Below are 17,569 nucleotides of genomic sequence, written 5' to 3' on the forward strand. Positions count from 1 at the left end.
GTAAGTCAGCAAATCGAGAAAGATGAAGCCTCTCGTCTTCCTCAAAGTGGTCGTGGCTCTTTCTGACTACATGATTCGTTAACGCAGCAAAAGCATCTACCTGAAAAGGAAACACAGGCGTGAGCACGCGAGGGAAACACAGGCCCGGCGGGCACCCGGGCCGGGGGGCGCAGCCATGATGGCCAGCGGCACGGCCAGTGTGGGCCCAGCAGCACAGGCCACTGGACCGCCCACCCTGCACGGGGCAGTTCCAACAGCCAGAAGCCATGGGCGGCCGGCAAAGATGTCGGCTTCCAGCCCAGATGGAGTCACGGCCACCGGATTTATCCTCCCACCGAGACAAATTTTGGAAAAGCTGACAAATGATAATGAGACAATGGTTTTCAAGAGAGTGGAACTTGGGCAACAAAAGAGAGGGGTCTTGAGGAAGAAGAAACAAAAGAGGTGGGCCTGTGTGTTCAGTGGGTCTGCAGGTGGCAAGGGGGGAGGACCGGGGGCGCGGGGGTTGAGAAGACGGGGAGCCCAGAGCCCAAGGAGACGGCGCAGAGCGCACTCGGGCCACTTACGCAGGTCCCTCTAGGGTCCAGCAGATTAGAGACAGGAAGCCACCCAGAGCTGGTGAAAGAGCCACCTGAACGGCAGCCGGTGCTCGCACGGGGCCGGACTGGTAGAGCCCATAACTCAGGGGCCACGGGCAGAGCTCTCGCAGGGCCTTGTCGCACTGTGGGGACTAATGAGCCCTAGACTACACGCGAATCTAAAAAACCTCAAGGGCAAGACCCGAAAGGATTGAACTGTCTGTCACTCACAGAAACGTCCAGCACCCAGCACGAGACACGCACCTCTGACACCCCGTCAGAGGTGACCGGGCACCAAAACACACCTGGAATCAGGGCAAAACTCCATCAAAACTGACCCAGGACTGACAGAGGGGCAGAGCGAGCAAACAAGGGAATCACGATCCCTGCATTTCCTGTGTCGGAATGAGCAGGCACCTTGGACAGGGACAGGCCACACGGAGACACGACGGGGCTTCTAGAGGTGAAACACCACGGGGGGGCTCAGGGCAGACGCGACAGGGAGAGGAGAAACTGTCCGACAGGGGACACAGAGAGAAGAGACGACAGAGCAAGGTGAACAGAGCATCCGAGGGCCGTGGGACAGCGGGGGCCCTAAGACGGGGAGAGACAGGAGAAAAGGAAGAAGTAACAATCAAATGTTCTCCAATTGAGATAGAACCTATAAACCCACAGATCCAAGAAGCTCAATGAACCACAAACAGGTAAGACAAGTTAAAGGGCAATTCCGGGAAACGGAGGCGGCGGCGGACGAGGCTGTTGGCCCCTCAGAACCCCTCGCGCGGACAGGCGGGGCACCAGCAGGGCGATGCCCGTGCCCACGGAGCGCCCCCATCCGCTCCACCACTGATCCAGGCCACCAGAGGGGTCACGGTTGTCCCTCCAGAGTGCCAGCAGCTCATGCCCTGAGCTGTGACTACATCGTCGATGAGACACAGGCCCGCACCCTGAGGCACCGGGCTGGTCGGGGCTCCCCACAGACACAGCGGCCACGTTCGTCACAAGCCTCTTCTGTCCTTTTAGTCACTTACTCAAAAACCAGAGTGACTGTGTTTGTTTTAATCACAAAATATACCTATTTTTATCATCTAGAACTCTGTCCTCTCATGGTTCCTAGAGGCAGATATGTTGTATTTTTTAAATGTGACTGAATTTGTCAAAGGAGAAAAGATACTAGATTTAAAACAGGGAATGGGATAGCAATAAATTCGACCCTGAGTTAAGAATTTTTACACTACACGTTCGGTGCCTTCAATGCATTCAACTTTATCAAATGAGACTGGAAATCCCTTCTCCACTGAGTCAGAAAACGCACGCCTCCCCCCCGGCAATCACGAGGGACTCCAGCTGACACTCTGGCAGTTCCTCAAGGACGGGCGGGCTGCACGTTTCCGAACCACTTACGTAAGAGGCTTTTCAACGTGCCCTCGGTGGGAAGCAGCAGCCCCGAGCACAGTGTGGTAAGCACAAGACGCAAAAATCAAGAGAACAAAACAATCACCACCACCAAATGCACTGCCTCTTGGAAAAGACAGTTCGGTCTGGGGACCTGAATGGTTCTAGACATCGAGTGCGCGGCATCCGCCCCCGGCGAGGTAGATGCAACAAGACCAGGCGCCACGGACCACAATCTCAACTCATAAAAATCACTCCCGGGTGGGTGGCACGGGTGCCCCGCCCAGCACCCGGGACCTGGGGCGACAGCTGGCAGCTTCGTCATAGGATGGTCGCAGCAGGAGGGACACACATGGAGCCCCCCTCCACCGGCTCATTCGTGCACTCCGTCTCTCCAACTTTCCAACCACCTGTGATCTTGAACGTTCTTGCGGCTGGCGAGATCTGTGGACACTCAGAGCTGGGTCCGGGCTCATTCACGGCCAGCCTCTCCCACACGCCCTTCTAACCTCCATACCCCTTTTCACCACAGGGGGGCCTCAGGCAGGACGCTGGCTGGGTGGGCCTCGGGCACTGAACAGGAGGCCCTGAACACCGGGTGCTGGCTGCAGCAGAGGGGGCGGGGCCCATCGGACACGAAGCTGAAGCCCAGCTGCTGCCTAGCCACCTGCACGCATGTGACACGCTGTCACCCAGGAAGCAACGTCGCCCCACGGCTGACCCTCTCTCCTTTCCTTAAAGCCACAGACTGAGATCACAGACTCCCACTCGTGGACAAGGCTTCAAGGACGCAGAAAGCATTTTTTAAAAACAGCAAACTCACAGCCGCATTAACAATGCGAGACGGAGCCGGCAGTCCGTGGCTCTCGGCCCCCCTCTAATTGTCAAGCCCCGGGCCGGCAGGACAGCCACGTGACGTGGCCGTTAAGTGTCACCAACAGAACTTCCCACGGGCCCTGAGTCAGGAGCTGCCAGCAGCTGAGCTGACTGGGGGCTGGAGCGCAGGGCCGACTGCTGGCCGTGCTGTGCCGTTCCCCAGTGCCGCACCCCGCCATAAGCAAAGCTCAGCCACCGGCTTCAAATCACAGCCGGTGTCCATGACCTGGTCAGTGTTTCTGCGCTGCACTAAGTGCCCGTCCCCGGGGACAGGTGGGAGCCGTGCTGCGGACTTGAAAAGTCAGCTCCCTGCCAACACTTACCTGAAGGGGACGTGGCCGTCTTCCTGGAGGGCCGCCGCTCCACCCGGGGGTGCCCTGTGGGTGTGTCCAGGTGTCCATCAGGGCTCAGTGAGTACTGGAAGTGGACTGTCCCCGACTCCACCTGCTTCACCTGCAATTGACCACAGAGCAAAGACGGCCACGCTGCCATCATCAGTGCCCTTTTATTGGAATAACTCAACCAGGAGCAATTCACGCGTTCTTAGGCTATCATCAAGTAATTTTCCGAGCAGAAAACAATCAGCTGTGGCCTTAAACAATCAGCTGTGGCCAGAAGACCACAGCATCACAGAATAACCCTTACACATACAGGCATCGCAACATTTCTGCAGTTCTGAATGTGCTTTTTAAATTAACCCACGTAAAACTGACTTTCCTAAACGCTCCGCCACGCCGCCCCCTCGTGTCTGGTCTCGTCAAGAAGGGCACGTAACTGGAATCCGTGGCACCTAACTGCGGACCCAGCTCCCGTCGCTCAGCGTGTCTCCAGTCACCCCGTCCCCCCGCCGAGCAGCATCCTGCTGCGTGGTGTCCCACCAGTATCACCGGTATCTGCCCGTCACCCCGTCGCCCACTAGGAGCATCTGGGCGGTTTCCCGTGTGGGCGGGAACAAAGAGCTGCTACAGACACGGGTGTGCACAGCGCCCATCTCCCCGAGCTGTTTCTCCCGGAACGGCACCGCTGGGGCCGGTGGCACGTGTGTGCGTGACCCGCGCCCGCAATCCCTGCTACCCCACCGGCCTCTGCGCCGCCCACCCTCACCACGCACTCCGTGCCGACGTGGCTCCACTGGAGCCGGTCACTGGGCCGCAGGAGCCTGCCACGTCTATGGTTCTTTTCACAACTGTTCTCACTCGTCTCCCGCCTTTGCCTTCCCACACACGCTCCAGCATCCGCGTATCTGTACCTACAGAAAAGTCCCGCTGGGGACTGCACCAGCCACTGATCGCGTCCGACACATGTCCGTCTCTACCACACTGAGTCTCGGTAAAGCGGTCCCAGCTCCCTGCGTGTTTAGGTCGTCTGACCTCACGGCAGAGCGGCCACAAAGAAAACAACGGCAGGCTCCGAGGGCAGCGTTCCCGGGGGTTCGGAGCGCAGGTCCGGCACATACTGTTAGATTTCACCGCATGGAGGCCTTGGTGGATGATAACACCGATTTTTTAATTTGGCTTTCCAGTGTTTCACTGCCAGCACGTAGCCATGAGGCTGATTTCTTTACATGCGGCCTCCGGTTGTACCCTGCAGCCTCAATAAGCCCACTCACGCACTTCAGGAGTTTGGGTCGCTGCCGTGGGACCATCTGCACAGACGACCCAGCTGTCTGCGGGGAGAGCAGCTCTGATGCCTCCCTTCCAATCCGTGTGTCGTTCTCTCTTGTGCTCTCGCCTGGCTGCACGGCCAGAACTCCCAGAACCTAGGGCAGTGCTGAGTATGGTTCTGAAGGCTTGGAGCGGACCTCTGCCGCCTGGCCCCAGCCCGAGGGGCACGTTCAGCCCCCCACCGTGACGTGTGACCTAACTAAGGGCTTTGTGAACACCTGCGACCAGACCGAGGGAATTCTTGCTCCAAGTTTCTACATAAATGGATGTCAAATTTTGTCCAACGTGTCTCTGCATCAGTCGCTACGATCCTGCAGTCTCCTTCTTTAGGCTGTTACCGTGGTGAACTGCAGCTACTGATTTTCAAAAAGAACGTGGCCTCGAGCGGCAGGGACAGACGCCCTGTGGGCGCGGCACGCTGTTTTCCAGGTGGTTGGGTCCGGTTTGCTGAGATTCTGTTAAGTATTTCGCACCTGTGTCTGTAGTTTCCTTTTTCTGCTTCTGACGTCAGCGGAACACAGGCCTCAGTCCGAGGACTGGGAGCCGTTCCCGTCCCGTCTGTTTTCTGGGAGGGATTGTCCAGGATTGGCATTACATCTTCTCTGAACGGTGGATCCACAGTGAATGGGCCTGAATATGTCTTTTTCAAAATATTTTTTAACTCTGACTTCGATTCCTAGCAAAATTGATCTCGGGTTTCCTACTTCAGCTTGGGTGAGTTTTGATAGTTGGTGGCCCGGGACGGGCTGGCCCACTGCATCCACACAGTCACGTTTACGGGCACAGGGCTGTTGCAAGTGTGTATGCCGAGCATCCTTTCAACGCCCGCGTGGTCTGGAGTGCATCCTGTCTTTTTTCTTTCTCAGTCTCGCTAGAGGTTTATCCATTTTATTGATCTTTTCAAATGTTTGGTTTTTGGTCTTTTTGGTGTGCTCCATCTTTTTCTTTATTGTTTGTCTGTGCTCAATTTCACTGACTTCTTCTTTTAGCTTTATTATTCTCTTCTGTTTGCTTTAGGTTCATTTTGTTCTTCCTTTTCTAGTTCCTAAAGGTGGGAGATTAAACCATTGACTTGAGACCCTTTTTCTGTTCTAATATAAGCACTGAACACTATAAATTTCCATGTAAGCCCACGTTAGCTGCATCCTACAAATGTGATACCTTGTATTTTCATTTTTGTTCAGTTCAAAATATCATCTTCTCCTTCCTTAAGGTCTCCTCCTAAACAATGGGTTATTCAGAAATGTCAAGTGTAACTTCCAAGTGTCTAATTTTTACATTATCTCTGTGATTTATTTCTAATGTAATTCCATTACAATCACAGAATATACCTAGTAGAATCTCAATCTTTTAACATTGTTAAAGTTGTGTGTGCGTGTGTGTGTGACCCAGGACATGGTGCGTCCTGGTGAAGGTCCCAGGGGCCCTTGGCCAGAATGTGTGTCCTGCTGGCGGCGGGCAGGTGTTTCATCGATGTCACTTAGACCCGGTGGCTGGTGGCCACGGGCAGCTCTCCCGCGTCTTGGTCACCCTCTGGCTGTGGGGTACACAGCTCGCTCCGGGAGGCCTCAGCCTGTCCCTGTGACTTGTCCACTCCTCCTTGCAGTTCTAGGACTTTTGCTCGATGTGTTTTGAAGCTCTGTCATCTACCTTATATGCACGCGCTCTTAGGGTGCTACATCTTCCTGGGGAATTGACTCTTTCATCACATGAAATGTCCCCCTAATTCCTGCACACTTCCTTTGCTCCAAAGTCTGTCTTGGCCTCCACTCCAGTTTTCTCTGGATCGGCGTTTGCAAGTGACGTCCCCGCCCTCCGCTGCCAAGTGACCGTACTTGCAGTGACACCTGGCAGACAGCGTCTGCAGGGCCCCGGTCTTCTCACACAGCCTGACGACGTCCGTCCGCCTTCAGGTCGGTGTGTTCGGACGACTTACCCTTCACGTCGTCGCTGGTCTGCTGGGGTTCAGGACTAGCACTTGTCATTGTTTGTTCCTTCAGCTGCACTTCCCTGCTTTCCCCTCCCTGACTCCTTTGGAATTATCCCACGTTCCCTACCTAGTGGGTTTTTCGCCATCTCTTTGTATCCTATTTCTAGTGACTGCTCGGACTACTCAGAATTGATATTTCATTACTTCAAGTGGAACGTGGAAACCCGATCACCATACAGATCTCTTTACCCTTCCCCTTCATTTTACAGTTGTCTGCATACGTGGTAAAGCTACTAACTACATCATACATTTATATGTGTGTACACATATACATATACATACACATACACACACACATACACACACACATCACAAACCCTATCACTGTTCTAACTGTGGCCTCGACGTCACACATCCGTTAAAGAACTCAAGGGGAGGAGAACATGATGTCAGCTCTGTTGCCCTCTCCTCGCCCCTGATCCACCAAGTTTCCATGTGGCAGCACTTCTTTGCTGTCTGAAAAAAATCCCTCCAGTGACTCTCTCAGAGCACGTGGGCCACCAACGCCCTCTCTTAGGCCCAGTTCACCTAAGAGTGCCGCACCCCCCTGGCGCCGGCAGGGCCTTGGCCGCACACAGAACTCCGCGTTCTGGAGTCTCCCTGCGGCTGCTCTGGAGTGTCGCCCATCCCTCTGGCCTCCGCAGCGTCTGCTGAGAATGCACAGTCACCCGTGGCCAGTTCTCTCCGAGCGACGCATCGTTCCTCCAGGGCTGCTTCCAGAACTTGGCCTGTGTTTTTCGGCACTTTGACTGCGAAGGGTCTGGGGAGATTCACCTTGATTTATCTTCGGGGCGCACTGAACCTCTTCAGTCTGAAGGTTTGTGTCTTTTGCCAATCACGGGAGGTCTTCAGCCATTATTTCTTCAAACACTGTCTCTGCTCTGTCCTCTCTCTCCTCCACTGGTGCTCTGGTGACATGGGTGTCAGCCTGTGGCCCACAGGTCCCCAAGGCTGCCTCCCACCCATGTGTCTCTCTGTGGCCCAGGCTGGGTAGATGCTACTGACTCATTGTCAAGTTCACAGACTCTTTCCTCTACCACCTCCACAGAGCCCATCCAGTGGGTCCTCACTTAACTTTTCAGTTCTGGAATTACCACTTGCTCTTCTTCACCGTCTCCTCGCGGAGACGGGCCGCCTGCCCACTGGTCTCAGAGTGCCCGCCCCCGCCCTGGAGTGCTGCTCCAACGCCTTCCTCATGCCCCCAACCGCTCCAACATTAGAGTCCCCCCGGTATCCTCTGCTGACCGACTTCTTCCGCTGTGGGTTGGGGCTTTCCCAGTCCTTTGTCTCCCACTGAGCGCGTACTGTATCGTACGCATTAGAAGAGGATGCGACTCACGGTCACACTTCAACCCTGTGTAAGATGCTGGTGTTTGGTTTCCCCAGGAGTCAGCCCGGTCAGGTTCAGGGCACAGCTTCCGGCCGGTCTTCTGGGGGTCGAGGTTTCAGTGCTGGTCCCATGTTCAAAGCCTGGGCAACGCTTTCCGGTTTCTCCAGCACGTGGCCCACGCAGAGGTGACCCTGGGACTGGGTAGCCACCTGTCCCATGGCTCAGTTCTCTAAGTCTTTGGTGTGCGGTGTAGGGTCAGGTTGAGGAAGGTCAGGGTCAGCCTGGCGGCTAACCCAGCATCTCTTAAACAACTTTATGGGGTTGCTTTCCAAGCCTCGCCCCCAGTACTTTCAGTTCCCTGGCCCCCTTTCCATCCCCTGGCCAGAACCCCTGGGCGGGTAACTGTACCTGAATCCAAGGCCCAGCGGCGGGGACAGGCGGGCAGGGACAGAGTGTCTCTGAAGACGTGTGAGAGGGAATAGAGAGCTGCGGGACCACCTGTCATTACTGGATGTCAGCAGCGAAGTAGCTAATGTCTGAAACTGCAAACCAAGAAACGGCAGCAGAAGCACAAGACTCAGGAAAAAAGTAAACACCACGGTCCAGCCGAGAGCTGAAAGTGGCCGCCTCTGCAGATACAATCTTCTCAGGACAATTGTTTGCTCGAGGGAAAAATGCGGGAATTATTCAGGAGAGAAAACATAATCTTAACATACCGCTTGACCTTCACAGTAAATAACACTGAAATCATCAAACGTAAACCCCAAAATCCACTCAGCCGACAACTACGGTGTTTTCACCATTCATACTTTCCGTGGATTGACATCCGCCACTCCCGCTCAACTGCAAGCTCCGTGGGCTCGGGGGGCGGGGGGTTCCCAGGGGGGTGTAAGCGAGTAAGATGAACTAGCTGGGGGAGGGGCAGAGGACAGGCCACCCCAGTGTCCAGCCGCCTGACTTGCCAGGCGCAGGTGCTATCGCCAAAGGTGACAGGTACAGGAAGGAGCGGGGGGGGGGGGGGGGCTTTCAGAGGGTGGAGGAGTGAGCCAAGTCTGTGACCACCCTTAGCTCACCATCTCTGGTGAGAGTGTGCTCCTCGAGGCAGGCATCCCCGCCCCCCGGGAGATGCGGGGCGGGGTCTGTGGGCGTCTGGGCCAGGGCCCTCGGGGTGCTGCTGGCGTCTAGTTGGGGGGCCAGGGCTGCCGCTGGCCTGCTACGCACAGGGCGGTCGGGCCCAGAATGTCACCAGGGCTGACATGGAAACCCTCTGACTAGAAGTGACAGTCCTTGGCAAAAATGGCGCGTTTGATGTATCCGTGTCCTTAAGATAGTCAAACCATCAAGAAGTTACGAGGGGAATGTAGCAGCACGAGAAGGCCAAAATCACACGGAGTGAGTGTTTATTTACCTGCAGGAGAGACAGAGAAGAAGAAGGGAGAGGGCGGGTGAGACACTGGCCGGGGTGCAGGCCTCGCCCTGTAACACGGCGGTTTTACAACGAGGGCTCCAACCAGACCACGCAGGAACGCAGCGAAACGCGGTCCCGTAATGAGAGACATTCTTCACAACAACGAAAGCTGCACCGTCAGCTGTCCCTGTGCAGGTCCCCAGAGCATTATCCAAATCACAAATAACAACACTGAAATAATGTCTGTTGCTGGAGTCAGCACGCAGGCGACACACTGAAATGACAGGACGGCCCCTTTACCGAGGAAAAATGAGACACCCGAGTCCTGCTGCGACAGGCTGGGCGCATTTCGAGGACAGAAGCCGAAGAGCCAGACGGCATGCCCAGACAGGATGCCACCAACACACCAGAGCCAGGGCGGGGGTTCCCCACAGAGTCTGTGGCTCCCTGGGTCAGTACTGGACACCCCGCAAGGCCACCAGTGAGCCGGGGACGAGACCCCTCACACACACTTCACCTGGCTGTGCCCTACTTTTTCTGTGCTTTCTATACTGTGGTTCAGAGAAAGCTTCCTTTCAAAAGTGGATTTTTCAAACTCTGGCTGTGATCCCACCTCTTTCCATGGCTGGGAAGAGCCAGGGGCCAGCAGGTGTGAGTGACAAGCCCCAGGACGAGCTGGGCTGCACGCTGGCCGCCTGGCTCCCTCCCCAGCCCTCCTGACACGTGGAGCCCATCCCCCAGGGCACCACACGTCTCAAAGCCCTTTTCTAAAAGACTCGTGCAGCACCGGCGTGGACCTCCTTGCAAAGCGCATACAAATAAGAGTCACAGCCCTGCGGGTCACCCAAGAGACTGATACGTGGAGAGCGATGTAAAGACCCAAGGTCAAGGTGGCCTCCATGAGCTCACAGCTGACTGCGACTCAGCAACCACACATCTTTAAGGGCATATCCACAACGAACCAATTCTCCTCGTGAAACATCAGCAAACATATTTGTCAACCTCTGAAAATGTAGGAACTTGCTAGAAGCTCATGGTAATAAGAGTCGTAATTATGAAGTATTAACGACTTACCTCTTCAGAGCTCATGCTGGCTGGGGGCACCTTATACACCAGGCAGTGCAAGGGGTTGGGCCGGATCCCACCCTGGAGAGGCAGCGTCACGGTGCCGGTGAGGCTCCCGGTGCCGGCGTCCAGCGAAGGCTTCCAGACAGCCCAGCGGACCGTGTGCATGCAGGCCAGGCTGGCCAAGGAGGTGACAGAAGCCGCCTGGAATGGACACAAAGCACATGGTGAATGAGCTGTCACACAGTCCCCGCAGGCGGGGAGCAAGGATGCCCTCACAGTGGAGAACGGAGCAGGTGGCCAGGCTGGAGAGCCTCACATCCATTTCACAAAGGAAGGGCCCGAGGCAGAAGCCCGATGCAGCTGCCCACAGCAGCACAAAGCGCAGGGAAGCCAGCCTCCCGTTCTGAGACCCAGTGGCGTGGCCTGGAGCCCCCACGTGGAGGATGCCAAGCCATGGAGGTGATGAGGGAGGAGAAAGGGCCCAAAGGCAGTGGGCAGGCACATGGACCATGCTCCTTGACACCACCCCCACCCCAGAACAGCACCATCTGACCCTCTGGGATGAGGCAGGCCGGAGAATGGTGCATCCTCACTGCCCCTGAACAGTCCAGTGGGCGGGGCCCTCTGTCCAGGATGGAGGTGTCCCTCTGAACACCAGCCTGCAGCAGGCGTAGTCCCTGAGGCAGACTGCCTTGAAGAGGAGTGGAGGCCCAGGACAGCAGAAGGGTGCAGGGCACCTTCCCGAGGGGAGGGGCTGGGGTCCGGCTGACTGCAGCTATATTGGAAGCCACAGGAAGGCAAGGCTCGGGGTGTGGCTGGGCTCTGCCACTCCCTGCGCCTCTGGCTGGACATGGCCACACCTCGTCTGCACTCAGCCCAGAAGGGCCGACATGCTCACACAGAAGGACCCCACTGGCTCCGACGCAGACAACACATGCGTGAGCGGGTCTCCACAGAGAAGAGTGGCACGTCCCACCCAGGCCAGTCTTCCAGCTGTTCCTTGCTGGACGGTGCCCCTCCCTGTCGTACCCTCTACGTCCATGTGGGGAAAACACCCCGAATCAGCACGTGGCTGTGGGTTCATCTCACTTCCCCGAGGCCCCGTCATAGCTGGACCTCTAAACACCCGCTGACCCTCAACTGCAGCCAAAGTCCAGATTCCAGGTGAGGCCACGGCCACCCTTTGCCCCGGGCACAGTGGTGAGCAGGCAGTGGGTCCCTGTCAATTCAGTTAGGAACAACCCAAGTCCCGGGAGGGCAAGCCAGAGCTCGGCAAAGAAAGAGCCCCGAGCGCCCGCCTCCATCTGTCAGAGACAAGGGCACGCGGGCCTCCCCCAGCGGTGGCTGACGGCGGCACGGACAGTCCTGGGCAGCTACCGTGTACCAGTGAGGAGCCGGTCACAAAGCCCCTGCTTTTTAAGAATAATATTACAAGTGTATTCGGGAAACAGGCCTCTAAAAAACTGTAAGGATCCATTAAGATCTGGGCTACCTTGGTAAACAATCGTCTGTGAAATCCCGTTCATTACAGAATCAAAGTAAAATAAAATCCAAGCTTCCATGCTATTTGTGTGTCTCCTTTTGGTTTAATTTTTCAAATTAGGTGACTCTGACCCCTGCTTTCCCAATTTCTCGGTTCCTTGTGGTTTTCGGTTCGCAATCCAAGCAGCTCTCCTCTAGGTGGGATGCCTGTCAGTTACACACACGCCTTTTCCGTCTTCGGTCCTTTCGTTTCTCACCTCTGCCAGGGGTGAGTCACTGACCGGCCCGGCCGGCATGGGAGACTGCCTGAGAGGGGCAGGTAGGGCCCTGGGGTGATTCCGCTGGCTGCCACCATTAACCTGCATTCTCTCTGGAGCAAGCAGGTGACACCTGCAGCAGGACCCTCCCTAACAGCCCCTCCCCCACCTCCGTGGAGGAGGTCGGGTGCCTGTAGCTAGTCAGGGACAGAGCCCTCCCATCAGTGGCTTCCAGAGGCTGGGCTCAGATCTGTTACTTTCTAATGTCTTATCCTGCAAATTGGGTTTGATTTCATGCAAATGGAAGAGAAAAAAATTATTTGATTTGTTTCCGTTAAGGCTTTTAATTATAAGAGCGAACAACAGGCAAAAGGCCAAAGGAACACACCTGAACTGTGAGCCAGCTCTGTCGCGGAACCTAAGTGTCACCTTCACGGGCAAAGCGCAAACAGAAAACAGACACCTGACCCCGCGATGCTGCAGTCGAGGGTCCCACAGGGCAGGGCACGGTGGCCCCAAGAGACATGCCGCACCCTAACCCCTGGACTCTGCGGGCCACGCAGATGGAGTTAACCAGTGCTGGGATGGAGGACAGCGGGACTGCCCGGGGGCCTAACTCCAGGACCAGGGTCCTCAGGAGCGCAGGACAGAGATGGGTCCGAGGCAGAGACTCATGTAGAGGGAAGGCCGCCTGCAGGCAGAGGCAGAGGACAGAGAGACGTGGCCACAGGCCGCAGAACGCCCGCAGCCACACCACCTGGAGGAGGCAGGATCCCACCCCAGCCTGGGCGCGGCAGAGCGCACTCGGGAGTGGCAGCCTCAGACTGCACAGGAAAAAATGCCTGTTGTTTTAAGCCACAGAGTTCATGGCTGTTTGCTACGGCAGCCCCAGGAAACGGACTGAGTCCCCCTGGCTCCTGTCCTCAGAGTGACCCGAAACTCACTTGGGAGCAGGTTAAACGCCACGTTGCTTCACGAGGCTGATTTTCCCTCTGCCCAGGGCCCCATGCTGGCCCCCAGGGCCTCCCCACACTGATCCGGGCACCGCAGCCCCACGGCCCAGTAACACACTGCAGGGGTGACTGGGTGGGGGGAGGTCCCTGCCCCTGAGACCACAGCACAGACAAGCCAAGGGACGAACCCCCGGTGGGGGCCACCACACTAGGGCAGTTGGCCAAACACAAATGGATAAAACACACTGGTGTGAAACATCCCCAAATGTCCCTGACATCACACAGGTCACAGAGGAATGAAGACGCCACCAGGAACAAAGCGGGGGGGGGGGGGGGGGGGGGCGGGGGGAGGGAAGCTGAGGGAACCATATTATAGAGGGGGACGGGCAGGGGGGCAGGGAGGCAGCTCGGGGCCCTGGGCCGGGCACAGGCGTGCCCGCATTCACACGGTGCAAACGTGACCATGACGTGCCCTGTTCACGTGACCCGCACCACAGCCAAGAAGGCTGAGCGCTGAAGGGCCACAGCCGTGCACGGTGGGTGGCCTGAGGCCGTCCTCCGGAGGGGCATGCTGGGCTGGGCACACCCACATCAGCTCTCTGGGGACTCAGAGCTGGACACTGGACAGGGGACAAGGTTCTCTCCAGATCACTGGTTTCTGAACATCCCGAAACCCAAGGGGAAGAGTTAGGAGAGAAAGAGGTTCCCAGGGCTGGGCCTGGGCCTTTCCTTCCTCCTGCGCCTCCCTCCATCCCCGACTGAGTCCTGCAGAGCCCTCTCCCGCGGGGCTCAGGCTGGGGGGCCTGGCATCCCTTCCTGTGGGCACTGCCCCTCCACTCCATGGGCCCGTGCCCCACCGCCCCAGTCTACAGTGGACTCCCGGCCCCAGAGCAGCACAAGTCCAGGGCAGGGATGCACACGAGGCTGGCCTCATCTTCCCACGACAGTGCCCAGGGGTCTCAGGAGAAGCAGCTCTCTGGTTGAGATCCCTGCCTTGCAACACAGTGAACTTGAAGTCATCCAAAGCCACAACCCACCCTACCTCCACTGCACTGAGCGATCCTGGCCGCAGCCGGAGAGGAGAGGGTGACAGAGGAGGGTAAAGAGCGAGGAGGGGGAACGCAGGCCGAGGCCATGGACAGGACTCAGAGCACCACGCGTGGATCAAGAAAACGCCAACCGCTGGCCTTCAAGTCGGAGCCGCGCTCGTCATGCGGCAGTGCGGCCACCGGGGGCAACCTGTGTAGGGGACACGGGGCCTCTCACTTGTCTCTTACAGCTGCATGGGAGTCTGTAAGCATCTCAAAATAAAGCTTAATTTTAAAACCATGCGTGGCACATACGAGCTTTATAAAGAGCTGGTAATTTTTATTTAAATGACCCACCACACAAGCAAAAAAATAAACATTGAAAAAGCCCTACCTTGTTAAGCTAAAAGATATTATAAAGAAGAAAACCTCGTTTACGATAGCAGCACAAAAATTGTCTATCTATGAATAAACTTAACGAGAACAGTTCAACCGTTTAAAATCTGCATTTTAAAGGTATTTTTAAAAACCACTCCTGAAAGACAAAAAACAGACAGGACCCAAGGGAAGGACATCCGTCGTTCTGGCCGGGGCGCCGCAACACCCTCCAGACGTCCGCTCTCTCTAAACTGTTTGACAGGCGCTCAAAGAGCTAAAGGAAGAGGTGGAGAAAGTCAGGAAAACGTGACCAAAAAGGGCTCAAGGGCGGATTTGAGAAAGCAAAGAAAGAGCGGGCACATGGGAAGATGAAACCATGGAGATTACCTAACGTCACCATGGATGACGCACTTTTTTTGCCCGGATTTTTGAGGGGAAAATAAAGATGTGCGTTACACACGGGTAGTACTAGCTAAAATGTCTTGTGCCTTGTATCTGTTCTTGTGTTTTGTAGTTACTTGTTACACAACATTTCTTGTGCCATAATATGTTCAAAAGTAAATGCTAAAATTATAGTACAAAAAACAAGTACCTACATATAAATAAATAACTGAATTTAAAAAATTAAAACAAAAGGTTTTTTTCTTGAAAGTTTGGGCCAAAAACATAGGTACACGTTATACATGGCAACATACAGCATCAGGTCGGAGGAACGGGGAGGAAGAGGTTAGAGAAAAGCGAACAGAGCCTGGTTGCGTGAAACGACACACCCATCGCTGGAGTCTCAGCAGGGGAAAGGGAGGGAAGGAACAGAGACACTGTCTGAATAAGTAATGACTCAAAACTTCCTAAGTCGGAGAAAGACATGAATTTATGAATATAAAGAACTCCAGGCAAGAAGGACCCAAAGGGACCCGCACCGAGCCACATGACAATCGAACTTTCAGAAGACAAGGGGAACCGCGAGAGCGACAAGGAAGAAGTACAAGGCCACCTTTGTAAGGGTCCACAATAAGACCATCAGCAGATTCCTCCAACCTAGAAGAAGTGCGCGAGTTCCTAGAGACACAAAACCAGCCGAGACTAAATCACAAAGAAACAGAAAACCTGACCAGACAAACTGGTAAAGAGATTGTATCGGTAATCAAATCTCCCAACGAAGAAAAGCGTTGGACCTTCAGCTTCACTGGTGAATTCTACCAAACATTTTAAGAACTAATACTAATCCTCCCCAAAATTTCCCCCCAGAAAATGAGGGAGAGGGAACAGTCCCTAACTCTTTCTACAAGGCCGGCATAACTCTGACACCAAAGCCAGAGAAAGATGCCACGAGAAAATAAACTGCCGAATATCCTTTATGAACATAAATGCAAAAATTCTCAGCAAAGTACCAGCAAGCAGAGCTCAGCCGCATGGTAAAGGGATTATACGCCCGGACCAAGAGGAACCTGTTCCTGGGACGCAAGGACGGCCCAGCGTATGAAAGCTGACCGGTGCGATGCGCCACACGAACTGAACAAAGAGGGGAGAAAACCACGTGAGCTTCTCAATCGATGCAGAAAAGCGCTCGACAAAATTCAACACCCTTTCATGGCAAAAAAAGCAACAACTGGGACTAGAAGAAAACTACTTCAACGTGATAAAACCACAGGCAAAAAGCCCACAGCAAACATCACACCCCACAAAAGACAGAGAGCCCTTCCTCTCGGGAAGGCAGGAACGCTGCTTTCCCGGCTTCTACTCAGCACGGCGCTGGGAGGGCAGCTAACCGAGGAGGAGGGAGACTTACACGGCGAACACTACGGACGGACGTCGCTGAAAGACACGGAAGAGATCCAAATAAATGAAACCATCCCACGTTCATGGACCGCAAACCTTAACATTGTGAAAAACGCCGATGTTCCCCAAAGCATCTGCAGAGCCAGTGCGATCTCTATCCAAATCCCAGTGCCGCCGTTGGCAGAAGTAAAAACTCCACCCTCGAATCCGTATGGACTCTCAGGGGCCAGCCATGAATATGCAAACAATGTTGAAAAAGAAAACTGGAGGACGCACACCCCCTGAGTTCAAAACTTTGCACAAAGCCGCAGCGAGCAAGACCGCGTGGTGCTGGCGCAAAGGCAGGCGCACGGACGGAGGAGCAGAGGCACCTGGAAAGCAGCCCTCGGGGACTGAGGACAAGAGCCCTGCCCGTCAACTGGGAAAGCAGAGCCTCTTCAGCAAGTGCTGCTGGGAAAACGACACCCTGTGCAAAAGGATGAGGCTGGACCCTCACCTGTCACCTCACACAGAAGTTAACTCAAAATGGGTCGCAAACCTAAATGTAAGGCCGACACCAACAGAATGCTTAGAGAAAATACAGGATAAAATCTTCGTTCCATTGGATTGGCAATAAGTTCTTAGATATAACACCAAAGGCACATGAAACAAACAAACAAAAAAATGGGCATCAAAAGATTCTACCAACAGAGCAAAAAAGCAACAGAATGGGAGAAAGTATTTGTACATCTATGTCTAATAAAGGACTAATATCCAGACCACATGGAGAACCCCCAAACTCAACAACAGAAGACAAACAACCCAGGTCAAAAACAGGCAAAGAACTCAAACAGGCCTGTCTCCAGAGAAGATACCGGAATGGCCAACAAGCACGTTTGAAAAGATACTCAACATCACCGATCATAATCATCAAAACTGCAGTAAGACGCCACTTCTCACCCATTAGGATGACTAATCAAAAAACAAAAAACTATCAAAGAACCCCAAACAAAACGGTGAGTGTTGCTGAGAACGTGGAGAAATTAAAACGCTCGTGCACCGTTGGTGGGAAGGAAAATGGTGCAGCCACTGTGGAAAGCAGCACGGCGTTTCCTTAAAAAATTACACACAGAATTACCACGTGACCCAGGAATTCCACTTCTGGGTACAAGCGAAAGATTTCCCAGCAGGGCCTCAAAGAGCTATGTGCACGTCCCTTCCCGGCGGCGCTACTCCCAGTGGCTGGAACGAGGAGGCAACTCGAGCCCACAGGTGACAAACACAGACGTGGAGTGTGGCAGGGCCATCGGCGGACGTTTCTGAGCATTAAAAGGAAGGAAATCCTCCAACGTGGGGGGACCCTGAGGACACTGTGCTCAGTGTGATAAGCCAGACACACAAGGA

At 54.9% G+C, this 17,569-nt stretch overlaps 1 protein-coding gene across 7 annotated transcripts in view; it reads right to left on the bottom strand.

The window, feature by feature from the left end:
- NPHP4 (nephrocystin 4) overlaps positions 1-17,569 on the bottom strand; it is an 86,129-nt gene that overhangs the window by 38,778 nt on the left and 29,782 nt on the right. For all 7 annotated transcript variants that reach the window (XR_008426362.1, XM_053920266.1, XM_053920265.1 and 4 more), the window contains 2 exons: positions 10,316-10,510; positions 3,173-3,302 (listed from right to left, as the gene is read on the bottom strand). Coding sequence is in view for 6 of the 7 variants with exons in the window: in XM_053920266.1 (XP_053776241.1) it covers positions 3,173-3,302; positions 10,316-10,510 (325 nt within the window). In the remaining variant the exon portion in view is untranslated. The remainder of the gene's footprint in view (positions 1-3,172; positions 3,303-10,315; positions 10,511-17,569) is intronic.

Source organism: Desmodus rotundus, chromosome 3, assembly GCF_022682495.2.
Source record: "Desmodus rotundus isolate HL8 chromosome 3, HLdesRot8A.1, whole genome shotgun sequence".
NCBI lineage: Eukaryota > Metazoa > Chordata > Mammalia > Chiroptera > Phyllostomidae > Desmodus > Desmodus rotundus.